At 45.2% G+C, this 26,555-nt stretch overlaps 1 protein-coding gene across 1 annotated transcript in view; it reads left to right on the top strand.

Moving 5' to 3' along the window:
• Nucleotides 1-7,406: 7,406 nt before the first annotated feature.
• Nucleotides 7,407-26,555, top strand: part of TNFRSF21 (TNF receptor superfamily member 21) — a 64,606-nt gene continuing 45,457 nt past the window's right edge. The window contains exon 1 of the mRNA XM_044252406.1: nt 7,407-7,898. Coding sequence (XP_044108341.1) covers nt 7,812-7,898 — 87 coding nt within the window. The 5' untranslated portion in view covers nt 7,407-7,811. The remainder of the gene's footprint in view (nt 7,899-26,555) is intronic.

The raw sequence follows: 26,555 nt of genomic DNA, 5'->3' as shown, positions 1-26,555 counted from the left end.
GGGATCATATTACTGACATTTCTATCGCTTAAATGACCCTGGATCCAGCTTTCTCTGGATGAAGTTAATGCTGCCCTTATCAGTTATAGAAGCTGAAAGAACAGCCCAAGAGATGTGCTACAGTGTCTGTTTATCCAAGCGATTTTCTACAATGAACAACCCATTCTAGTGAGGTAATCTATGTATTGGCTAAGCGGGTGAGCTATGAAGCGATAAGACTTGGGTTCAAATCCTGTGTGCACCAATGTCTGAGTATGTGACCACACAATTACAGAAGCTCTATAAGACTCAATTTGCCAATTGGTACAGGTGGATGATGAGGAGCTCCTGGGTGGCTCAGGTGGCTAAGCATCTGCCTTTAGCTCAGGTCATGATCCCCGGGTCCTGGAATAGAGCCTTGAGGGTCAGGCTCCCTCCTCAGCGTAGAGTCTGTTTCTCCCTCTGCCCCTTCCTATTGCTTGGACTGCCTCTCTTTCTCACTTTGCTCTCTTCAAATAGATAAATAAAATCTTAAAACAACAACAACAACAACAAGGGGATAATGATATCAGTAATACATACCCCAGAAGTCTGCTGTATGGATCAAAGGAAATAATGCATGGGAAGGGCTTCTGTGGCGTCTGGTATATGCGAAGTGTTCAATACACGTTGCTGACTGTTAGTGTCACTCTGATTACAGTGCCCAAACCCTGTTTCTGGTCCCATCATAAATGGGATCATGTTTCTCCATTTGAAGTTGGCAAAAGGAGGAAACTGCTCCTTCGTTTTGCAAAATGCCCGAATGAAAGGCAGGGTTCTCGGTGTCAAAGCAAAGGAAACTAAAGGGCTGTACATAGGGGCGCCTGGGTGGCTCAGTGGTTTAAGCCTCTGCCTTCAGCTCGGGTCATGATCTCGGGATCCTGGGATTGGGCCCTACATCGGGCTCTCTGCTCAGAGGGGAGCCTGCTTCCTTCTCTCTCTCTCTGCCTACTTGTGATCTCTCTCTCTGTCAAATAAATACATTAAAAAAAAAAAAAAGGGCTGTACATAAATAGTGAAAGATTTCTTCCTTAGGTTGTATAGATTTTTCCATGCAAAATAATTTGGGGTTCTCTTAAGATAGAACTTAGGTTTAGGGAAGTGCAGGGAGGCTAGGAAGAGGAAAGATGCTTTAAAGGCCTCTGTAGAGAGGGCTGGTCCAAGAAGCAAGGTGGGAATCTTCAGGGGAGAGAAGGCTGCTTTGCTCAGGCTCCCTTTAACAGGCAAATGGACCTCAGGACAAAAGCACGTAATCTAACTTTGTGTTGGATGGTAACCACTACATTGCAGGGTGTCCCTCTGACGGAAATCTTACTCTTTCTTTAGGCTTTCCCAGATGGACTCCCACTTGAAATGAAACTTTCTTATACTTTACTGTCACTCTACATTTGCATCTAATATAATAATTATTTAGGCATTCAGCAAACATCCATTGCATAATCTGTGTGCCCGGCTCTGGCTAGGTATTTAAGGCAGAGTGTCAAAATCTGAATGTATTTATATACTTCCAGGAACACGTCTTTCAATAATAGTGTCACCCCTTGAAGGCAGATATCACTTTTATTGTATGACTTACTTTGTCATGCATTGTATGACTTACTTTGCCTAGCATAATGCATTGAACTTAGTCCTCAATAGATGTTTGCTGAATTGGATGGAATTAAATAACAGAGGTGAAACATTAAGATGAGTCTTGATTGATGATATCAAATGGTAGAGATTCCAGGCAGAGAAAATGTACTCCACCAAATTACTTAGGAAAATGCGTGGTGTGTGCTAGGAACAGGAGACGTTCTTATTCTCCATAACTAAGGGAGTGCTGGAGGCAGAAAAGGGAGGTTGAGGCCACACTGTAGAGAGCTTAAAGCCTAAACAAAAAAAATTTTTTTTTTAAACATTTTATTTATTTGACAGAGAGAGATCACAGGTAGGCAGAGAGGCAAGCAGAGAGAGAGAAAGAGAGAGAGAGGAGGAAGCAGGCTCCCTGCTGAGCAGAGAGCCCGATGTGGGACTCGATCCCAGGACCCTGAGATCATGACCTGAGCTGAAGGCAGAGGCTTAACCCCCCTGAGCCACCCAGGTGCCCCTAAACAAAAATTTTATACTTAATTTTTCAATCAATGGGGAGCCATCGATTGTTCTTCAGCAGATATGAGAAGTAACAAAACTCATGATTTAAGAAGCAGACTTTGGCCATGGTGTGTAAGAGTGTTGGGCAGATGAGCTAAAGAGAAGTAGGCCAGTAATCAAACTAATTAGTTCATCTAAGCCAAGATGTTAAAAACTTCGATTAGATTGTTTGTAGAGAGAAAAAGAAATGGTTGCAAAGACGAAAGAGACTTTGCTAAAGTACAGGTCTTAGCAGCAAAGCAGATGGGAAGGTTGGGAGGTGGGAGAGAGAAGGCAAAGAGGAGGAGGAGTCATGGACAGTTTGGGAATCCAGGCCTGTGGATGAGAAAAATGTGGTTCCAGTAACAAAAACAGGGATTGCACAAAGAGGCATTGGTTTATTTAGGAAAGAAATGCAGAAATGAAAGAGTTTCTTTATTTGTTTATACATTTACTTTATTTATGTACTTAAGGATGAATGTCCTTGGCTATTATGGGGTGGGGAAAACCAGAAAAGAGATATTTTTGAGAAGCAGGGGGAGAAAGAGTGATGATTTAAGAGGCCAAAGAGAGGAACTCAAGACCATGAGCGGGGGCATCAGTCTTGGCAAGGACAGGTGCTTCAAGTGGTGAAAAGGAGGGAAGGAAAGAAAAAGAGGTGAAGTCAGAGAACAATTCAGGCTCGTGGAGAAGGGAGCAGAGAAAGCTCACATGGCAGAACCATCATCAGCAAGACGGTCAGGTGAGGGTGAAGGGGCGGAGGTAGAGGGAGAGGATTGGAGGGAAAGCGAAGAAAAGAAAGAAGCCTGATCGCCACCACAGAGCCTGCTCACCATAATGACTTGGTCACCGAGTGGGTGAAAGATCAGGCAGAGAGCGAGCAAGTGAGGAAAGGCAAGAAGGCGGTGACTTGATAAATCCCAAAATGGACGAGCAACTCCTGAGCAGAAGCGAATTGTGCTCCAACGTGATCCTCCCACACCTCCCCACATCGGATCGGACGTCCTCCTCCTCAAATACTTTCTTCTTCAATCTTCCATGTCTTCAGACTTTAAACAACTAGAACCCCTCTGGGCCAGGAGAAAATATGTTCTTGGAGCCAATTAGAATCGCAGGACTTTGGGGTGCCTGGGTGGCTCAGTGGGTTAAAGCCTTTGCCTTCTGCTCAGGTCATGATCTCAGCATCCTGGGATCGAGTCCCGCATCAGGATCTCTGCTCAGCAGGGAGCCTACTTCCTTCTCTCTCTCTGCCTGCCTCTCTATCTGCTTCTCTGCCTACTTGTGATCTCCCTCTGTCAAATAAATAATAAAATCTTAAATAAAATAAATAAAAATCTTAAAAAAGAATCCTAGGACTTGGGTAGTGGAGAGAACCACAAATGATCACTTAGTCCATCTTTATCATTTTGCACATCAGGAAGCTTAAACAAACCCAACCAGACACAGAACAGTGCAGTGCCTTGTCCAAATTTGCACAGCTGGCTAATGCCAGAACCAAGCCCAGGAGTCAGATGGCCTGTTGTTCCTTTCTTGACACTACATTGCATTATATCAGAATAAGCAATTTTTAAAAGATCTGTTCTAACCCCAAATTCTAGTGTGTCTATGAAGAAATATTACACTTCCCACCTTTCTGTAATTAGAATAGTTTGTGAAAGATTATCCTCTTAAAAGGGGACTGGAGAAGGGGAGTTGATTTATTGAGTACATACTAAAGGAAAAGCACAGTGCTAGGAGTTTTACATATTTTATTCCATTTATTCCTTATATCATCACTGTGGGATAGTTTTTATATCTTATTACTGGAAAAGCTAAAAAAGATTGAAGTACTTTCTCATACCCACCCAATTAGTAAGTGGTATAACAGATTTGAGCCTATATCTGGTGACTCCTCAAACACATTGTCTTTTTTTTTCTAAAGATTTTATTTATTTATTTGACAGAGAGAGATTACAAGTAGGCAGAGAGGCAGGCAGAGAGAAAGAAAGGAGGAAGCAGGCTCCCTGCCAAGCAGAGTCCGATGCGGGACTTGATCCCAGGACCCTGAGATTATGACCTGAGCTGAAGGCAGAGGCTTAACCCACTGAGTCACCCAGGTGCCCCAAACCTATTGTCTTTTGATTAAACTAATAAATTTTAAATATAAAAATATAAATATATTTAACAAATACATATAATATATATCTAAAATCATATAATATTATAAATATAAAATACAAAAATTAGATATAAAACTATTAAACTTTATTAGCAACTTTTACATGAACTGAAAAAAAATTTTTTTAAAAAAGCTTACGGCAAAATGAAGATATTATAGGCATGGACTCCAAAGGTGCATGGAAAATGGGCAATTCAAGGTGAGTCTCATTTTTCCCAGTGCCGACGTTCTCTCCTTTAGGGACATGAACTAACTTAATCACTTCACTGTTCTTGGAAGTAAGACTAAGTTGTCATACCTTCAAAGGATTGTCTATTTTATTTTTCAAATCATCCCTCTCTTATCATCCAAGAGAGAAGGAAGCTTCTGGAACAGTGTCTACTTTGCAAGTCTATTCCCATTTGATCTTATCCAAGAGTGCCTTCTTTGTAGAATGTCACCATGGAGACCTGATCAAACTCCTGCTCATGCACTTAATCTTCTAATCTGTTGCTGAATGGCTGAAATGCCTTCTTAGGCCAAAGAATGAACGGCAAGCTCGTAAATGAATTTTTGAAGGAAACAGAGCTGTGGACAAAATATTTAACCCAACTATGGGACATGGTATTTTGGTAATATACGAGATTATACCGATTGTTGCATCAAACAACTCAGGATGTTTAAATTAAGGCTTGGAGAAGGAAAATGTACAATCAGTTGTGTTAACTATTCTGCTGCTTGTCAACTTTTCCAAGTTTGTTTCACTGAACCAATATTTACTGAGTTAGGTAAATATCTTGAATCTTGACTATGGCTATGGAGATTTGAAGATGATTAAGATAAAGACTTTGGCCACAAAGAACTCAAGATTTGGGTAGGGACATGGAGAGGTAAGAGAACTATAGTATAATGTCATACATGCTGTAACAGAGCCATCTGGGAAAAAAACGAGAGGTACAAACAACTAAGTCTTTCCAAGTGAGGGTAGAGAAGATGAAAAGAGGGCATCACGGAAGCTCCTAGATGAAGTAACGCTTGAGCTTGGTGGTAAAGGGTGGATTCATTGGAATTCCATAGCAGAGGAGGGGAAATGAAAACAACACCTAACAAAGGTCTGGAAGAATCACAGGGACCACATAGTCAAGAAATACAGTGATCTAAGGGGATTGCTATGCCGACCTTGGGGTCTGAAAGGCTTGGCAGCAATGGGGATAGAAAACTGAGCTGAATATAGGAAGTAAAGGCTCTGTGTGTCATATTTGTGATGTTTACTCAACCTTGTAGCAGCGGCGAGGGTTGAGTCATAACCAGAGCTCAGAATATGAATAGTTTTATTAGGACTTTGAACTTCAAATTGGGTATAATGAGGGTTCTTTGTTGGGCTTTCGGCAAGGGAATGACATGATCAGACGGGTTGTAAAAAGCTCATTTTCCTTAGGGTGTGAAGAAGAGATTTACTGCAGAACTGAGAGGTCCAGGCAAAACCAGAGGCAGGGATACCAATCATGAGGCTTGTGTATAGGTAAGATGCAGAAGGGATATAGAAGAGGAGCAACGAGGAGAATTTTTGATATATTATAGCCATCGCCCACTTCCAATATTTATGGATAATCGTTTTGTTTACTAATAGATGTTTGAAACAAAAGACTGGAATAAATTTTCATATTTTTATTATCTTCAAAGCATGCACAGAACAAGACCAAAGCAAATATATTCATCAGAAAATGAATAGTTCACACTTGTATTTAATAGAAGGTTATCTTCAGGAGTACTGGATAGTGAGTCTTGAAACAGGTAACTGAGAAAGTGTGTTATCTTGAAATAGGGTCGAGAAAGCTGGAATAAGCCCCGCACCACCAAGGCTGACGAAGGACTGGGGAACCGACATGGTGAAACTGGTAATTTCAATATAGCATACTCTGAATAGTCAGAAGCTAGATGATAGACACCACTGTCCCAGACATGGTAGTCACGGTGAGGGGACTGACTCCCTGCAGGTGAAACAAAGAAAAGGATGTCAGGTTCTAGCTCAGAAAATGTAGGAGATGTCAACCAGCCAGGATAATGTTCTGGTTGTTCTTACTTCCGAAGCAGTGTGCTAACGTACTTTCCACCCGCCCACAACCCACAAAGGCATTTGAAACTCAACTCAAAAATTTTTAACACTGTTTGGGGAGAAGAATTTTTTTTTAAATCTCTGTGATAATCAGATTCAAAACACTGGATCCTTAATTAGAAAGGTGCACCTGCCCATACATTTCAAGGATTTCCAAGGCCTCTTGAAGACCACCCACGGACCCAATTCCAGGGCCTCTGAGTTTGGAACTCTCAGTCTGGGTTTCCTTAACTGCATTTATTAGCCTAGAAGTTTTCAAACTTCGCTCTATATTAAAAATCACCCCGAGAACCTTTAAAAATCCCGATGCTCAGACCACACCCCATTTTCGATTAAATCAGAATCTCTGGGGTGGGTCTATTCATACATACATATGCTTTCAACCCTCTAGGTTATTCAAAAGGGCAGCCAGGGACGCCTGGGTGGCTCAGTTGGTTGGACGACTGCCTCCGGCTCAGGGCGTGATCCTGGAGTCCCGGGATCGAGTCCCACATCAGGCTCCCAGCTCCATGGGGAGTCTGCTTCGCTCTCTGACCTTCTCCTCGCTCATTCTGTCTCTCACTGTCGCTCTCTCTCAAATAAATAAAATCTAAAAAAAACTCTTATCTTTAAAAAAAAAAAAAAAGGGCAGCCAGGTTTGAGAACTAAGTCACTGGTATAATTTCGGCACGCCTCTGATCTAGGTGTTCCATGGTCGTTGGCTATTTTTAATCACTGTCGTCAAAAACAGCAGAACGGTGCCTGTCGCAGAAATAATTTACTAAGAATCATGTTAGAAAAAATAAGTAAATTTGGGTCAGGGGAGTGCATTCCTCCGCAGCAGCTTGCCTGGGTCAAAAAGGAGCTGCAATTTCTTCAGTGAACGCCAAGGGGCACCCTCTCCCTCCTCGCTCTACCTGGAACGCCTTCCCAGTTCGATCGCACAAAGAGCCCGGCCTCCTCCCGGGTGACATCACAAAGGGCCGATCCCCCGCCCCTTCGGCGCCACCACGTGTGTCCCCGCGCCCGGCGGCCACCCGACTCAGTCCCTCGCCGGCCGGTCTGGGCAGCGGTGGAGGGTGGTTGGCAGTGGCTGGAGGCTTCGCTATGGGAAGTTGTTCCTTTGCTCTCCCGCGCCCAGCCCTCCTCCCTGGTTCTCCGCAGCCGCTGTCGGAGGAGAGCACGGGGAGGCGCGGGCTGCAGCGGCCGCTGCCTCTCCCCGCCCGGGCGGCCGCACCGCTGGGCAGGTGCTGAGCGCCCCCGGAGCCTCCCTCGCCGCCTCCCTCCTGTGCCCGGCCGCCCGGCTGCCGCAGTGCACATGGGGTGTTGGAGATAGATGGGCTCCCGGCCCGGGAGGCGGCGGTGGATGCGGCGCTGGGCAGAAGCAGCCGCCGACTCCAGCTGCCGGGGGGCCACGCGCCCCGGGCGCCCCTGCGAGCCCCGGGCTCAGCCATGGGGACCTCCGCGAGCAGCAGCACCGCCCTAGCCTCCTGCAGCCGCGTCGCGGGAGCAACGATGATCGCGGGCTCGCTTTTCCTGGTGAGCGCGCAGGGGGACCGGGGACGGCCGCGCCGGAGCCGAAGGCGCAGCTCTCTGGGAGCGGGGCGGGTCCCCGGGCCCGGGCTGCGGGAGGCGCGGGGTCCACCCGGCTGGGGTGGGGGGTGGGTGGGCTTGCCACCCGGGAAGGTATCCGGGTAGTTCGGGGAGCCACCGGACTCAGCCGGGACTCTGGAACGCAGGCGAACTGTTTTCCTTGCAGTCTGGCTGCGCTGGAGGAGGCGCTAGAGGTGGCCAGCCGGTTTCCTGCGCATTTCAGAGCTTTCCCCCCTACTCGGACCTCTGGTACCCCCACCCCCCTCCGTACAACCCCACAACCACCGGCCGCTGCCCACTCCGCGTGGTGCGGGGCCGGAGCTGCGGTGCGGGGCTGCGAGGTCTGGCGGCGGCCGCCGCTTTGTTGCAGCTGCAGTGTCATGTCGGGATGCTACCGCAGTGGGAGAGTGGTACCGGTGCGCGCCGGCTGCCGGGGACCCGGGAGCGCCCGCGCGGTGCATTCCCGAGCAAGGCGCACAGCCCCTCCCCCACCTCGCCTCCTTGGCTCGGGTGGGTCCCAGTTTCTGCACGCCAAGAAAAGAACCCTTAGACCCACTCTCAGGCGCCTCCAAAGCGCCGGCTGCTAGCCAGCCAGCACGCGGGCCCTTGAGTGGGGGGAGGGGGAGAGGGCTCTACATAAAGGAAGATGAATTTCTCCAGTCTGTCCTATCCCTTCTTTACCTGTGGCCAGGCAGGTGACCCTGCAAAGTGGAGCAGGTTCCTTCTTAAGCACCCAAGGTGCATTTAGTTACAAGGCGTGTTCTCTGGCTCGTTCTCCCTCACTTACCTACCTGGTCAAAGCCTGAAACCACCCTTGACCCAGAACTTATCCCCAACTTCCCCCAGATCCTTTCCCCTTTCTAAAAGTTAGAGGGGGAGGGTCCGGGTTAAGTGGAAGAAAATTTATATGAGATCAAACCTTTAAGCCACCATAAGCTTCCCATGCCTATCTTTTTCTCTCTGCAGGGAGAACAGAGATTCTTAGCTGAAACTCACACAAAAACAAAAGACAAGAGCCTATTTTCACGGCAGGGCTGTGTAAGGGAAAGGCAGGCTTGCTGTCTCCTTCCCAAAAAGGGCTTAATGCCTGGTCAGCCAAGATCTCTTAGATCCCAGGGCACTGCAGTTGCTATGGCCTGGGAATTCATCCTACAGACGCTCTGGTTCCCTGTGTGAGTGTGGGTTTTAAGGGGGAAAGAGAGACTAAAGAAAAGTTTGGTGCTGTTAGCATTTATAATGAGGCAAGTCCCAGTCGCCTTTCAGAGACTTTCCTGCCCGTTTATAGTATTGGCAAAGTCAAGATCTGTATCCTTGAAACAAGTGTGGGGGACTGCTGAACAGTAAGTGGGGAGCCTCTTCCAGTAATGCATCTGGATTGACAATGTTGGTGTGTAGAGGAACCCATTTCAGTCCATGACCCTAAAATCAGTGGAGTTAAATCAATCCTTGAGTTTCCCCCTTCCATCTACTACTCTACCTGCACCCCGCCGTCCCACCCATGCCTGTCCAGGTTCTCTAAATATCTGATCATTACATGCCCTATCGAGTGTACTCCTAGATTAAATCCTAAATCAGTGTGATATTTCATTCATTTTACAATTGAGCATGAGATAAATAGATGTTCCAAAGTCAAGTCTCCATGTAAGAAAGTGTAGGTTGCTTTAACCAACTGAGAAAGAGCTCAGTTCCTTTTCTTAAATCATTAAACACAGTTTATTTAAAAATTGTGCACTGGATCTGCTAAACTAAAGACCTGAGAATTTAAGTTTGGCTGTCTTTCTTTAACCCACTGAGCCACCCAGGCGCCCCTGGCTGTCTTTCTTAAAAAATGAAATTTGTAATGGAGCTTAGAGGCAATCTCATGTTGTTAACTAATATAAGAGTCCTCCTTCTCCTGCTAACTAATAGAAAGGCTCTACTTCAGTCCATGGAATGGTTTGGGGTTGACCCTGTTGTCCTGAAGGGTGATGGAGAGGATGTACCAGGGATCACCAGGGATTTTGCTGTAACCTTGATGTAACCAGGATGGGGAGGCAATGTCTTTTCTTTTTTCCATCCCAGTCTACAAGCTCCAGTCCTCAGGATAGACATTGTTCATGTATAAAAGGATGCTGTCATGATATTGGTATAAGGATTATTTATCCCACTGGGATTCTTAGCCATGTGAAAATGACAGACACCAGGCACTGGAGCCCAGCTAAATATGGCAAGTACTCAGAACACCACGGGATAGCAGGGAAGTTAGTGCCCTACCCATCTATTGCAGTTAGATTTAAAAAAAAAAAAAAACACCTCAATAAAATGTCCAGTTTATTATGGCTTCCAGTTACCATCGTTTTTCAAGTATTTCCTTCTTTGTGACAATATTTGTTATTGTCATCATTTTTGACACTTTTTTCTCGTGACAACCAGCTAACTGTATGGAAGAGAGCTTTCATATGGCTTTAATTAGCTTTAAAAAAACACATGCTACCTAACATATAATGCCATACACACACACACACACACATATTACTATGTGTCAGTGTATAACTATGCTTTATATACAGTATCTCATTTACTTCCAACATCTCTGTGAAGCAGGAGAGTGTTATCTCCATTTCACAGATAAGAAGATGTAGGCTGGGCAAACTTCATTGGTTTGTTCCTGGCCACACAGCTCGCCAGTGATGATGCTCAGGCCAGGAGCCGAGAGCACCTGACTCTTCAGCTCATGCTCTCGCTCCCTCCTGTGCCACACTGCCTATTTCACAACTCCAAATTGCTAGACGATGAAATGTAGGGGCAGAGTAGGCTCACTGGAGCAAAGTTGAGACTGGTGGTTTGGTTTGTTGCAGAATATTAATGAGAATTACATGAGTGCTTTTGGAAGAAAGTGTTCTTGCTCCTCGTACTTCTGTTTCCGATGAGTTGGGGTGTCTGCATGATACTGGGAAGTAAACCACAAATGGAAAGATAAAAACTTATGTGTTCCAGGCCAAAAGTCTGGAGGGGAGATAAGGGAAGCCTCTAAGTTTGTGTTCGTGCTCAGAAATGCCCTAGAAAGGCTGTCCAGAATGACAGGACACTCTCAGATGCCTCTTGCCCTTAGGGGGCTTGCTTTGCCTGGACCCACAGAGTGTTGGCAGTGAGGCAGTCCGAAGAGAAGGGAACCATATGGATAAAGTCCCATGTTCGCAAACCTACACTGAGCAAGCACCCACTCCGACAGAGGCACTGTACTAGGCAGTGGGAAACCAGGGATGAATTAGAATTTGCTCTTGCCCCACAGGCACAGTTTTTATGGTATGTAAAACGTACCTGGCTATCAAGGGGATCAGTTGGGTTTCATGAGCTGATATGGAATCAGTGGATGAATGTATTCAAAGTAAAATACAATATGTGGTTGATGTTAAAATCTTTAAACTACTTACAGGAGCTCTGGGCTAGTTTAGTTAATTTGAAAGCTGGCAGAAGAAAAATTTTCCCGAATCTCAGAATAACATGCATTAGAATTAGTAGGAAAAGCCACTTATACTCAGAATAGGGAGGGCTGACATGTACTGGAATGCAGGGTTTCTAATGTATGCCATGAAGCCGCCATCCCTGTTGCCAAAATGTGGAGGATCAAGCTTTCAAATGAACTAAACTAGCCTAGAGCTAGCCCCAAACCCACAGGGCTCCAGTATAAGTCAAATACACAATCAAACCAAATCAGCATGAAAAAAAAAAATTCCTTGTGATGGAATGTATATTATACTACTTTACATTGAAGAAGAAACCCTAGACTGAATAGATGTAGATCCACCAATCAGCTAAAGGATATATTTTAGTGTGACCACAGTTGCACAAAGGCAAGCAAGCTTGATGTGGTCCAAAGGGTTAATGCCCTGTTTTCAGGACTGGGCGCAGAAGGCGCCTCCAGGTGTGCCCGATTGGATAGAGGCAAGGAGGCATGGCCCAAGTAACGGGTGGTCTGTGTACTTAGTGCATCGTAGATCAGAATATGGAGACATCACACTTGAGCTGTACCTTTGACTCCCATCTGTGAAGATGAAGGTAAAGCTTCTTTGGTGACTCCATAGACAAGCTGCAAATTGGTTTTGTAGTCTGCTGGCCCTTTATAAAGCATAATTGACTTAAGGAAACTTGACTGATTGACTGATTGATGCTGGGAAATGGTCAGAAGCTTCGCCAGGCTATTCAGGAGCCCACATGAATTGAGTGACTTTTTACTGCATAAGTGGCGGTGTCTGTTTTCCAGTAAGCCCTCAACGCTGTTGGCCTTCTTCCCCCAAACAGGCCTGGCAAATTCTGTGGAGGCCGGGTCACCGGCAACTTCCTGGAAAACTCAGATGCTTGCTCTTCTGTGACAGAAGGAGCCCTGAGTATGTCATCGCCTTTGGGCATGTGCCCGATGACCATTTGAAGCTGATTCAGTCTGGACCATCAGGCGCAGATTCGTGTGTTTGATGGAATGAAACCTGAAGCCTTAATAGGAGTCAACTTATCCCCCAAAATTTGAATCCCCGTTTGGCGTGAGGACACTGGGTTTTGGTGCTGCTGGGATAGTGGCTATTGAGCTTTGATTTTTTTTTTTTTGTTACGAATGGGGGTGCAAATCATGAATAAATACGGGCCTTACCCCAGTGTTTGTATTTGTCAAATACCAAAAAATAAACAAAGAATCCTAAATTGGCTTGTATGCTGCCATCTGGCTTTCCCACCAGCTCCCATTTCCAGGCCGAGTTCAGGGGCGAGGAGCCGGGCAGAGGTTAGAAGCAGGGAGGCACCTGGCAGATGTCAGGGAGCGTGTGCTCACCTTGGCACTGCAGGGGGGTGGAGCGCACTCATATTCAGGCTGTTGATTCAATGCTGTGGTTTCAGTGATATGAGGCTGTTGACCTCATTCTTCAGAGGGGGAAAGGCCGCCAGGAATGGTCCAATCTTCCTGGATTCTGGCTATCCAGATTCCTCCCCCTCCCCAACAGATGACAGCACATGGAAGGTAGAGACTGACCCTTACAGTGGTGGGAAGGTTTGCTCAGAGGGACCTCAGGCAGGGGCAGGCTGGGCCTGGCGGAGGGGAGGAGTCAGGCCACGGAGCTAAATGGAGCCCCATCTCCTCTTTAGAAGATTTGAAATTTGGTCGAAGGCTTTGTTCTAAACTAAAGAACAAAACCAAACCCACAGAAAAGGAGCGGGGGCTTGGTAAGTGAAGTCCTAGCAAGGCTCATTCTCTGATCTTTACAGAATTTTCCCGTTGCTCTTCTGCCAACAGAAGGGCTTGGCGGATCCACGGCTTGGAGCTGTATGCAGATCCGTTTTGGGAGAAGAAACACGAATTTAATGGCTTTAAGGAGGAAGGGGAGGAGTGAGTCTATGAGTCCTGGATCACAGGAGAGCCACTGTGGATTCAAGAGGGCTTTGGAACAGAAGCCCAGAAGGGAGGAATATTAATGGCTGTTAATATTAATCATTTATATTGAATTACTGAGCTCGTATTTATTGAGTCCTTACCACTGACATTGTGTTGAATACCTTCTACAAAGGATCTCCGTAAATCTTTCAAGTCCATGATGTAATGGTATTCGCCCCATTTGGTAGATGAGGGTTTGAGGTATAAGAGGAGTCAGTTAAGCAATCTGCAGCTTCCAGAGAGAGGATTCTCATCTCGGTCCCAGGGGCTTGATACACATTCCTTTTTTTCTGCCAAGTTGTGGGAGGAGACAAATAACCTTAATTTACTGGAATTTTTTTTCCTTTTCCTTTTTCTTTTTCTTTTTCTTTCTTTTTTTTTTTTTTAGATTTTATTTGTTTGAGAGAGAGAGCGAGTGCGGGAGCCAGAGAGAGTGCAAGTGGGGGGAGGGGCAGAAGGAGCGAGAGAAACAGACTCCCTGCTGAGCAGGGAGCCCAATGCAGGGCTCCAACCCTGGACCCCAGGATCATGACCTGAGCTGAAGGCAGATCCTTAACCGACTGCGCTACTCACATGCCCCTGGAATTTTGTTTCTTGTTAAGTGGCTGATTTTACCCGAGAGCTGAACATTCCCTTTCTCGCTGGGAAGCAGTTCGCCTCCATGATGGCGCCTGGAAGTTTAGCCAGAGGAGCCGATTCCATAAGGGAGAGCAACCTGCGGGTGTGGATTGAAAGGGGAGGGTGTGGAGCCACTGGCAAGCGTTTTCCTATGGTGTGACTCTGACAGGCAGTGGTGCCATGGTGAAGATGGAAAGATACTCTCGCCAATTGAAAGGTTAAAAATAGGGAATGGATGCTTTGCTTGCCTGCTAGTTGGGTCATTTTGAAAAATATTTGCTTAGTGAGTAACAGTGTGACAGGGGTTCTGCTTAGCAAGGAGTTTTCCCTCACTTCTCCTGAGAATTTGAGGACCAGGGTAGGGCTTTCTTTGCTGCCAGCCTGATTATTTGTATGGGATTAGAGCATACGTTTGTCTCATCTGTTACTAGTATTTGTTAATTTTTTGGGTCTCATAGAAACTGGTCTGACGTCCCCATGTGCGTGGTCCTAGAAGTCATGCTTTTGTGTATGGTTTATCCCACGCACTTTTTAGCGTTCTTGTCAGCAGGCTTTTAAACTTGTCTCTTCCTAGATTGCAGATGCTGAGCAGACTAAAGAAAGGCAAAGAGTGAGAAGAAACTTAATCATTGGTTCTGGGAAAGAGGATGGAATTCTGCTTTCCCAAGGAACACATGAGACCAGACTATTTTTTGACTTCATCCTAGGTAGGGCCAGGTCAGCGTAACCAGGATTAAGAGAAATGGAGGGCAGGAGGTGGAGACGATTCAAAGGCACATGGTGATAGGTTTCCAGAATAATTTAACTAGTTATTATACACTCCTGGCTCTTCCTTTACTTCTGGAAGTCCATGGCTCCTCTCTCCTTTTTGGTTTGAATCTTGTGTATCTGGTCTAGGAGAAAAATACCAAATTGGACAAGGTTTGGATGTGCTTCATTCCTCATTTGGAGTGCTCAAGGCCAATATCGCTATCCCCATTTCAGCTTCTTAAAGACAACATACAATGTGCTATTCATCTTCGTATTTTGGCTTGATGCCCTGACACACACTAGTTAAGCAATAAGTGATTGTTGAATGAATTCCAGAAGGATCTTGCTCTAAACTGACTTTCATTCATTCTAGACAGGTTAAAGGTAGTTGGATCTTGAGCTACATCTCAATACTTGGAGCTACAGCTGAAGGATATTTGAGTTCTTAACACAGAACATTTTAAACTCAAGCAAATTGGCAACTAGAAGAACTTAGTGGATACGAATTTCTCTTCCCAATTCATTTTTATTCTTTGACACGACACAAATATTTGTGTAGGGTAAAAACTAATGTCTACATGCTTGCTTGTAGCATGTAGCTTATAGCAAGAAAAGCATGATGCTTTTCTTTATGTAGCTATTTTATCTTACAGAGATATATTTATATTTTTCACTCAGTTTAATAAATATCTCTGGTGCATTGCTAAATTACTTCGCAAAATGTCAGGCATTGCTAGACTTTGGGTATATGATAGTAAAAGACCACTCGTGGTCCTTCCCTTTGGAGTTAATAGTTTATCGGGGATGAGAGAAAGGGTGATGTTGTAGAAGAGCAGAAGGAAGAGTACGCCAGTGAGAAGGAACAGCATGTACAGTGGGCCAGAGGTGGGAAAGAACCTACGTGCTCAAAGAGCAGAAAGAAGGCCACCGCGGTTGGAGCTCAGCAAATGGGGGCAAAAGGACTGTGTATTGAAGTTGCGCAGCAGGCAGGGGACAGATAGGACAAGCCTTTTAGAGGTCTGAACATGTCAGGATGTTGTTGGGTGTACAATTATAGGCAAGGTTATAATATTTTATTTTTATTTTTATTTTATTTTTTTCAAGGGTTTTTTTTGTTTTTTGGTTTTTTTTTTTTTTTTTTTTTTGAGATTTTATTTACTTATTTGGCAGGGAGAGAGAGATCACAGAGCAGAGAGCCCAATGCAGGACTCTATCCCAGGACCCTGGGATCATAACCTGAGCCGAAGGCAGATGCTTCACCGACTGAGCCACCCAGGCGCCCATATAATGTGGTTTTAATGAGTTGTTGTTTGTCTCTTTGTTTTTTTTAAAGATGACTCTGGCAGTTCTGTGGAGAATGGATTTGAAAGGGGAAGTGGAGATACAGAAGGCCAATTGGATTCTTGTGCAGTTAGCTCAGAGTGTGGGGGGGGGTGATGGTTCTGTTGGGGGAGTGGCAGGTGAAGTGAAGGTAGGGATTACTAGATAGATTTTAAAGGTTTTGAACAAGGTCTACTGCTGGTGAGACGTGAGAGGGCAGGAGTCGAGGGAGAGCATGACCACTTTCACTTGGTAGTCAAGGCTGACTCCCTGGTTCCTGAGCTGGTGGTCTGATTACTATGAAGGGCAAAGCTGGGGAAAGGGTGGGTGGGCTTGGGGACCCCAGAGTTTGCGTGCGTATTAGTAATTTGCGGTGCCTATGATTTCTGCAGTTCAAGCTTCAATCCCCGGGTTGGCGGTGTGTGGAGCCGTCCTGCTCTTGTCGGACCCTTGGGCTCTTGTCATTGTTCTGCATGCTGGCAGCACGGATAAAGGTGTCTCTGTACAGATCACTCGCTCTTTTGCCTTTTGGGTTGTTCCCAGAAGTGAGGTATTTTGGGCTATATTGCCCAAAATGGATGCTGGGTCACAGGAAATGAATGAATGGTTTTATGGCTCTAGCAGCACATTGCCAGCTTGTTTTTAGAAAGACTGAATTAATTTAGACTGCCACCAGGAACCATAAATGTGCCTTCTAACCCACAAGGCTGCCAGCATTGGAGTTTATCATTTTCATTTATTTAGGCTGCTTTAATATAGATAGGTTAAGGGTCCTTGGTTGTGCCCATGTACATTTCAGAAGTTGCTAGGGATGTCCTAAGTTTATCCATGTGACAATTACCTTTGTGGTTATTCATGTCGCCCTCTGTCTCAACTATTGAGTGGAATTTATGTTAACCTCCTGAACATTTTTGTAATAAGCTTTTAGTAGCTGTGTAGGATATACATTTTTTTAAAGTAGGTCCTGATCTTTTTAATGTTGGGTTCGTTGACTTTTCTGGCTGTCCCTATTGTGTTGGTGGTGGAAACTGGGTCCGCGTGTTCTGCAGGATGTTCATACATCTTGCACGAGTAGAGGATCGCATGGGCAGATACGCTGGGGAGATGCCGGAATCAACCAAGTCACTGTTTTCTGCAGCTCCCCTGCTGGGCCTCCTGGAGCTATCAGCCCCTTAATAGCTAATGTTAATTGTGCCTCTCTGAGGGCTGCCGACAGAAGCCTTTCCTCAGCTTGTAGGTCAGGGCTTGGTAGAATTTATCTGTAAAGAGTTAGGTAGTATTTTTGACTCTGCGGGCCATGTGACCTCTATGGAAGCTGCTCACCTCCACCTTTGTACTTTGAATGCAGAGTTGGGCAGTACCTAAAAGAAAGGCCGTGGCTGTGTTCCAGTAAAACTTTATTTGTGGAGCCCGGAATCTGAATTGCAGATTGCCACGTGTCCCCAAATTTTATTCTTCGTTTGATTCCCACCCCCTGCTGCAACTGTTTAAAATGTAAAAGTCATTCTTCACTTGCGGGCTATAAAAACGCAGGCACGTGGGGGGAGGGTGTTCGCCAGTGTTTGTACCTGGGGGTCCTCAGCATTTTGTGGGACTCGGTCAGGAAAACTCACTCCAGAAAGTGGTTGCTGAGATTCTGCTCCATTTGTCTCAAGTGTACTTTGTCAGTGAAATCCTTTCTTCTCTCTTGTTCTTTCTCATTTGCTACATGTTGTTTATATGTTAAGCCTTTTTTGAAGGTTTTACTTATTTATTTTTTTGAGAGAAAGTGAGAGATCCAGAGAGCGGAACAAAGGGAGAAAGACAAGCACACACCATGCTGAGCGCAGAGCCCGGTGCCAGGCTTGATCCCATGACCCTGAGATCCTGACCTGACCGAAATCCAGAGTCAGTCGCTTGGCTGCTCCACCCTTGTTAAGCCTTTTTTTGAAGTGTTGGTTGGCCCTTGTTTGTCTTTAAACTCATCACCATGCAGTCTGTATTTTGTTTTTGTTTTTGTTGTTGTTGTTGTTTTGTTTTGTAAAATGCTCCAAGTCTAGTACGGGATGTTTTAGGGCAACAGCTTTATAAATTTGGAGTCTCTGATACACTTCTCGGGAATTGGACATTTGCATTTTAATTGGGGTGTCTTAAAAGATAGCCCAATTCCCGGGCACCTGCGTAGCTCAGTCAGTGAAGGGTGTGCTTTGGGCTCAGGTCATGACCCCAGGGTCCTGGCATCAAGACAAAGTTCGGGGTCCCTGTTCAGTAGGGAGTCTGCATCTCCCTCTCTCTCACTCTCAAACAAAAACACTAATCTAAAAAAAAAAAAAAAAAAAAAAGGTTGCCTAATCCCAAGGGAATGAGGCTACACCATAGTAATATGCTAAGTAAGGAGGAGTGATCACTGAAATAATAAACTATATGGGGGACTTGTGTCACACATGTCCCATGTGCTTCACCTATCTTAATAATTCTGAAAACAGTCTTAGGAGGGTGAGTATTACCATTATGTATCCTCTACTGCTGAGGAAACGGAGACACGGGTTGGGTCACTCCCCGACATCGTCCAGCTAGGACCTGGTAGGCAGAGCCTGCCAAGCACACGCCAGGCTAAAATAGGTTTTGTTGATGCTTTCTTGGCGGAACTGCTGCGCTGGCTGGTGGTGGTAGTTTTGCCTTGGTTTATAGAAAGATTCTATAAATTCTTAGTGAGCACAGAAGAGTATTTCCCCCAAACCTTTTATCACTGTCTTGTTTATAACGTGGTTTCCCTATGTAAGTGGGGGGGTCTTAGCTTACAGAAGTAGCCGTGGGCATGGACAGAAGGACGAAGTCTGTGGTCCCAGGACTCCGTGCCGGGTGCACATGCTCCTCTGCATTGCAGGTTCCCGGGAAGACCGCATCTGGGTTAAGTTGTGCCTGTTTTTTTCCTTTTCCCAGTGTGCCCTGAGCTTGCCTCCTTCCAGTCCTGGAGTCAGCACATTCTAGCCTTGGCGTTCTTTATATTCTCTGGCATTAAAAGCAGTCCTTGCTTTTGCCTGAGCAACAGAAGACTTTTTTTTTTAAGTCAGGGAAGATAATAGGATATGCAAGATCTGACCAGATTTATATAACATACCTAGGAACAGTGTGGTCTGTGTTTTGGGGAAGCTTTTACCCTTGGAGTTTTCCTTTTTGTACCATTCTCTTTTCCCTTCGAATCTGGAGAACTCCTAGCAGTCGGGGTCTTGTTATTGTAAATTTAATGTGATTCTCATAATAAAATGGCCAGATATTCTGGGGGTGCCTCGCTCTGCCTGGCTTTTGCCTTTGATCATCAGTGGGCATATTTTATGGTCACGTCTCAGGAATAATTTGCTTGCCTTATCTTTGTTATAATATCACAGTAACTGAGATCCCTCTTAAAATATTAGTTTTATGCACCATTAAACATTTTCTGTAGCAAACTCACAGTCTGTCTTCCTGCCTTTATAGCTGGTCATTCTAGAGCTACCTCTTCTTTCTTTTGAAATTGCTTTGTCCTGGTGTTTACCTTTTGGTTGCTGAACAAGTTTTTATAGCCCTCCTATATCCTGTACAGTTTGGGATGGCACACTGATATTTAGTGGTTTATCCATTGCTGTCCATGAAATCAGTTGTCCTGGATAACTGAAATTTTCCAAATAACTGAAGTTTAAACCAGATGGAACATAAATGACTTCTGAAGAATAATCTCATTATATTTCTCACAATTACAAGTAACAAGTTAGTGTCATTTCTTACAGGATGAGGGGGGATGTTTTAAATTCTTCATTACATGTGCCTGTCATCGAAAGCACCCTGCTGAGTGTAATTCTTGTATACCAGTTATGGTTCTATTAAAACAGTGATGTGGCCTTAGGGTGTTTGAAGGTGAAACACACTGTTTGGCCTTCTACTGAAGGGTGCCAGGCAGCTTTCCCCCTTGAACTATTACGGTTACACTGTGGAGGCATTTTGGTTTTCTCACACTTGCTCTTATATCTGTGCTCCAGCAACCTCCTCTGCCATTACCCTTTAATTTGTTGCTTCTGATTATTTATGGTCTGAAAATTCATTCATTCAGTCAAGAAAGACTTGTCAGGTAGATCACGAGTTGGGTACTGGCTGTGGGGGCTTGGATAGCATCAGTACGTAAAATAGACTCCTTGCCCTCACAGAGTTTGCAGTCCAGATGGGAATACACAGCACACCGATAATGTACAACTACAAAATGATGGTAGATGTAGGGGAAGAAAAGGGAGGGGAGAATGGGAAAGTTAGGAAGAGGAGGGCAGGGAGAATCTTTCCCTGGAAGAGTTTGCATTTCATCTTAAGTCCTATGCGAAGCCAGTGAGTTTTAAGCAGGGGAGAAAAGGATCAGATTTGGTGTGTGAGTTGGAATGCCAATAAAGGAAACCAAGAACTCAATACTCATTGCTAGGCTCTAGAGGAGGGCTGAGGGTTCCTGTGAATGAATGGGCTTCTGGTCCTGGTACTTTTTGACATTTCTTTGGACTGCTCAGAGCAGGTATTGGCTGGCTTTTTTTTTTTTTTTTTTTTTTTCCCCTCTGTAAAGGGCCAGATAATAAATATTTTAGATCTGTGGGCCATATGGTCTCTTTTGCAAGTAGTCAGCTCTGCCATTGTAGTGTGAAAGCGGCTATAGGTGATACTTAAATGAATGGCTGCATTCCAATAAAACGTATTTACAAGAATAAGGGCACATGGGATTTCGTTTGGTGACCCCAGGCTGCTTTGTTTATGATTTCCATGGTCTTCATTATTGGGGTGGTTGGGCAAGGAAGGAAATGCAATCTACCTGGTTGTCCCTGGCCTTGAGCTGCTTATAATCATTATGGGAAGATAAATATATGCACCTGTGAGGCCATCAACAAACATTACCAGCAAGATGTAATTAGGCACCAAAATGAAGAATAGAAACAGGAAACGTGAGAAAGAGTTTACTCATCTGCTTGGAATCTGGGTGTCTAGGATGAATGGTAAAGCCTTTGTGGAGAAGGTGGAACCGTACCAATAGCCAGGTTCGAGTTCAGTATGACCTAGTCCAACATACTAATTTTACACGCAAGTAAGACGAGGTCCAACTGATCTTAAGGCAGAGCCTGGACAAAAACACGTCTTCTGTTTTCTAAATCTTTGCCCAAGTATTCTTTCTTATTCAGGTCTGGTCCTCCCAGAGGCTGTGAACACTAATATAGTAGACTCGGCTTAGTAGGGAGGAGGGGTGTGAGTGAGAGCTTCCAAGGTATGGATTATATGGAGGTTTCTTTTGTCCTTGAAGGAAGTGAGTCTTGAAAGACTGAGAGCAGCTTGGCGGTATCTGTTACTTGGGATGGGAAAGAGAAGGGAAATAGGGTTGTGGAGTGGGAAGGCAAAGAGAGGAATATGGAATGCAGAAGAATGCATGGATACCCTGACGTATGGATTAGGAGGCTAGTCACATGTTCTCAGTCGGAAAAAAATCTCTACATTAAGGTGCAGCCATCCTGTTGAAGAGAACTTGGTCCATTATAAGGAATAAAATAGACTTTGTGTTCTGATCGGGAAAGAGTCCAGTGATGAACAATAGCAAATCACAGAACAGTTTGTATGGCCTATTCCTTTTAGGTATGTGAGACAAAGCAAACCCAAAAGTAATGGAAACAGCCAACTTGAAGTTCAGGGGTATGTATTATGTGTGAAAGCTCAGATAAAGGTCTGGGAAGATACGCACTAAAATTACCTGTGAGTTTCTCTGAGGAGGAGTGGGGTTTAGGTAGAGACTTAAGCATTTTACTCAATTTTATAATTGTTGGAATCATTCCAAGAAGGTTGATTTTTGTTGTTAAAACAGTAAAAAGTATAGCAGGTTGGGTAGGAGGCAAAGAAAAAGACTCTGACATTGGAACTGGGAGTTCTCCAGAGGAGTTCTCAGAATCAGGGAAGATTAGAGCCAGAGGGGTCCTGCCTTAGTTCATGGAGCCCAAAACTTGGCCAGGGCATCCGAATCACTTAGAAAGCTTAGAAACAAAATACATTCCCAGCTCTATTGCAGACCCACAGTAGTCTCAGATGGTGGGACTGGGGATACGGATTTTTTTTAAAAAAAGCTTCCCAGGTAACTGCTTTGATACTGTGTTTGAAGCCTGAGGCTTTGGGGTGAATCTCTGATTTAGTTTGTCTGCCTATGTACAAATGAGAGAATTAAAGATCTTCATCCGGTGGAACCAGCCTCAAGTGCTCTGTTTCCCTCTCTTGAAGTTTTCAATGACCGTGTCTCCTGATTCAGGAGTCTTCCTAACATTCTCTTTTAGGTATCATCTAAACTTGTTTTTACATTTTGTAGGGAGCATTTTTTTTTTTAAGATTTTATTTGTTTATTATACAGAGAGAGAGAGATCCCAAGCAAGCGGAGAGGCAGGCAGAGAGAGAGAGAGAGGAAGAAACAGGCTCCCCACTGAGCAGAAAGCCTGATGCGGGGCTCGATCCCAGGACCCTGGGATCATGACCCGAGCCGAAGGCAGAGGCTTCAACCCACTGAGCTGCCCAGGGGCCTCTGTAGGGAATATTTTTTTTAAAAAGATTTTTATTTATTTGAGAGAGAGAGAGATAGAGAGAGTGAGAGCTGGGCGAGGAGCAGATGGAGAGGGACAAGCAGATTCCATGCTGAGTGCAGAGCCCAGTGTGGGGCTCAATCTCAGAACTCTGAGATCATGACCTGAGCCGAAATCAAGAGTTGGACACTTAACCAACTGAGCCACTCAGGCACCTGGAAACATTTTTAAATATTGGTGTTTTTTTTTTTTAAACTTGATTTACCCCCTCTCCACTGCCCATTGCTTCAGCCCCAGAACTGTCTTTGGGGATGATGTTTACATCATTTTTACAAAGTTGGAGGACCTGCTAGTGGGAAAAGTTCTAGTTGTAGACTAGCCTTCAGGCAACTAAAAGGCTTTAGGGCAGTAACTTCTCAGGGGCCACCCGTATCTCTCTTAAGAGAAAGGGATGTTGCCACCTCTTCCCTACAGGAGGGTTTCGGTGATCATGAAGACCCCAAGGAGCAGGTCCTCCAGCTTTGTAGCTCAGATGGGTTTTGGAACTTTGGAATTGGAGGAGATTTTAGAGGCCCCTCAAGCGCCGTGATTTTCAAACTTCTTTAAGGAGTCATCCTTCCTTCAAATGAGTTCTTACTTGCCTGCCTCACCCCTCTTCAGCAAATTGGTGAATTGGAGCTCTTGTGTTTGAAGCAGAAATGGGGAGTTCAGAGCCCTACCTTTGGACACTGCCATGGGCCACAGGTACACCCTCCTGGCTCAAGAATGGTGTTCCATCCTGGGGTCTCCTGAGTCCAATTTGAAGATTATTGATTTTTTCCTCTTTTTCCTTCCATAGGTAATCATTCACCAAATCTCAATGCCCTGACCTCTCAAATCTGTTGCGGTCTTCTCTTTCCATGGACCCCCTTAACCCAGGCCACCCCTGAATTTCACCTTCTGAATGGGGTTTTTCCATGCACTCTTACCCCAACCATTTCTACCTTCTGCTCTCCTGCCAGTTAGCTTTTTTATTCACAAATATGTTTATATGTCTCTTCCCCTCCACTCCCCAATATAAATGAAGAGTGACTTCTCATTGCATTTTGGATTAGGATCAACGTGGAGCCTCTCCAGGTTTGACTATGGCTGCTGTGTTTCATTTGAGGGAAAGCTTCATTCTGCTTCAGATTTTTGTTGTGAGGCTCCCTCTGCCTAATCTGCCATCCCTTCTCCCTGCCCAGAATTACATTCTGCTTCTCTGTCCTTCAGAATGAGTCTACACACTTCTGCAGCAGCATCCCTCAGCTGGGAAATACCTGCTCACCTGCCCCTCACAGGACTCTTGTGTTTCTCCTCAGCAGTAATCTCAGTTCTAATTAAGTAATTCCTGATGTAATTAGGTGTTTCCGTCTGTCCTGCTTTAGAAGATGTACTCCGTGGGGCTGGAATAGGGTTTGCAAGGTTCTGTTGTCAGCCTGTGGCATAGTGCCTTGTACACACGTAGTAGGTCTTCAACAAATACCTGACCAGTGCGTTCCTCATGCCTAGTGTTTGCCCAGATCTCATTTCTAGTGTTCAGTCCCGGTGAGATCCTGAGGCATCATTGTTAACTCTGTGTGTAGGAGCTGGAATCGCCGCCTGTAAGCTGGGGTAATGAAAGGTCCTTTTACAGAGCCACCTTGTCTAAAGTGGGTTACTTCACATGATGCCATTAAAGAGCCCCGGGCTTTGCTTTAGTTGGAAACTTGATTGATTATTTTTAAATGAAGCAGGAACTGAAAAATCTTGCTTAATGAGTGGGGAAGAGTGTGGGTGCTGTGGGATTTGGAGGTGGGTTTTGTGTGCTGCTGGGGGGGCCTCTGGTAATTTGGTAGTCGGGGGGGGTTGATGGATCCCCAACAAGTGTGTGCCCTGGGGAAAGAAGGGAAGCTGTAGGAAGACAAGCCCCAACCTTATGCCTGGGCATGTGCATGTGCACACAAGCGCACACACACACACACACACACACACACACACACGTGCACACACTGGTGCTGTTCACCACCACCATGCTCGGGATATGTACCTGGCTGACTGCCCAGCCTCCAGCACAGGTAGGGGACCAGACTCAGAGCCCACAGCACAGCAGGGTGATGTTTGTCCCCAACCTCTGACCTCCGCCCTCTGACTAGATCTGCCCTCTGACCAGGTCTCCCGTTGCCTTCTCTGCTTTTAACTCGCTTGCTCAAGTGTAATAACCTGCCATTTAGGTTATTTATACATCTTTCACATGCTAGAACCCTGTGGCCATCTAAAAGTGTTTTTGCGCTAAGAAACTAGATGGGAAGGAATTCGGAGAAATACAGAACAGGGGCCCTTTTGCGACCTCCTGGGGGGTCCTTAGCATCAAGGAGACAGGGAGGAGATTTTCCTTAGGTGCTTGCTAAATGGAACCCGGGCTCCACATGACGGCGGAGGTGGCTTCGTGCCCTCCATCCCGTACTCCTGCCAGATGCAGAAGAGGGGGGCTGGGCGCATTTTGCAAATGGAGGGACCAAGAACAGGAAAGAAAGCCAGAAAGCAGAAAGGGGAGATAGTACAAAATTTACCATTATCAAACAAGAGACTTTTTTTTCCCTTCAGTCCCAAATGCCATTAAGTTTCTCACTGAGAAAAATCAACCACTAGCCCTTTTTTGTGTGTCCCACATTAAGGAAAGGATGAATAGATTCTCACAAGCCAGAAATTTATTTTCGGTATTGTTGTTTAACTGGAGGCAGGTATGGGACAGGATAAGGGACTTCAAGGGAGATACATTTGACTCAAATTGTTAAATTTTGAGGTGGAGGGGAACTGAATCTTGGGTTATCTTTCAAGGTGCTAACAAGATGGGAGCTCTGATCAATTTTGGAAGAGATTCTTGTTTTATTCTGTTAGTTCCTGGTACTAATTTGGAAGAAGCTTGCCCTAACGGACATCTGATCGTACGGGGTGGCCACTATTTTCTTTTTTTTAAAGATTTTATTTATTTATTTGACAGACAGAGATCACAAGTAGGCAGAGCGGGGGTGGGGAAGCAGGCTCCCTGCTGAGCAGAGAGCCCAATGTGGGGCTCCATCCCAGGATCCTGGGATCATGGCCTGGGCCGAAGGCAGAGGCTTTAACCCACTGAGCCACCCAGGCACCCCATGGCCACTATTTTCTTGACACAGAACCATTCTCCATTTTGTAGAAGACTATGGAAACTTCCCCGTTGGAACCTCTCAATCTTCATTCGTGTAGAAAAACTCTCTTTCAATATTCATTCTTAAACATTTTTCCCCCACTCTCAGAGGGACCTCAGGATTTACTACCACAAATATAATTTCCTATCTTCCAACTTTTCAGTTGGGAATGTACTATAAAATCCCATCTAGCTTGGAGAAGTTTCTGTCCTATGAATTAAATTTACTTGGGTGGAGTCCCTGCTGGGCCCAGCTTTGTGCCTGGACCTCCTAGGTGTCTGCAGGTCCATGCTCCAGTGTGACCATGGCCTCTAGGGGCCGAGCGAACAGGATATACCTCTAAAAGCAACAACACTGTTGTTTAAAGAAAATTAAGAATGCCAAGGGCCTGCCTCTGTTTTGCAAGTAAAACAAAACCAAAACTGAAAGATGTTTGGCTTTGCATAGACAAAACCTTTGAAAAACTCCGACATTATCACCGAAGTCCATGTGCGTAATCTGGTGCTCCAGCAGAAGCAGCCTGACCATATTCCATCCCACTTCTCCATTACTTCATCCTGGTACTAAGAAATGACAGCATTTGCGCCATGGGAAGGAAGACAGCTACTCAGCAAGTTACTTCTTGCATTAGGATTTTTCTCTTCTATGCAGCAATTAAAAAAAAAAATTTAACTTTGGAAAAAAAAGATTTTTTTTTAAGTAAGCTCTATGTCCCCAACATGGGGCTTGAACTCATGACCCTGAGATCAGGGGTTGCGTGCTGTACCAACTGATCCAGCCAGGACTCTCTGTATAG

Source organism: Neovison vison, chromosome 1 (assembly GCF_020171115.1).
Source record: "Neovison vison isolate M4711 chromosome 1, ASM_NN_V1, whole genome shotgun sequence".
Taxonomy (NCBI): Eukaryota; Metazoa; Chordata; class Mammalia; order Carnivora; family Mustelidae; genus Neogale; species Neogale vison.
Note: the sequence above shows the minus strand (reverse complement) of the source record. Positions and strands in the feature narration are given on the sequence as shown.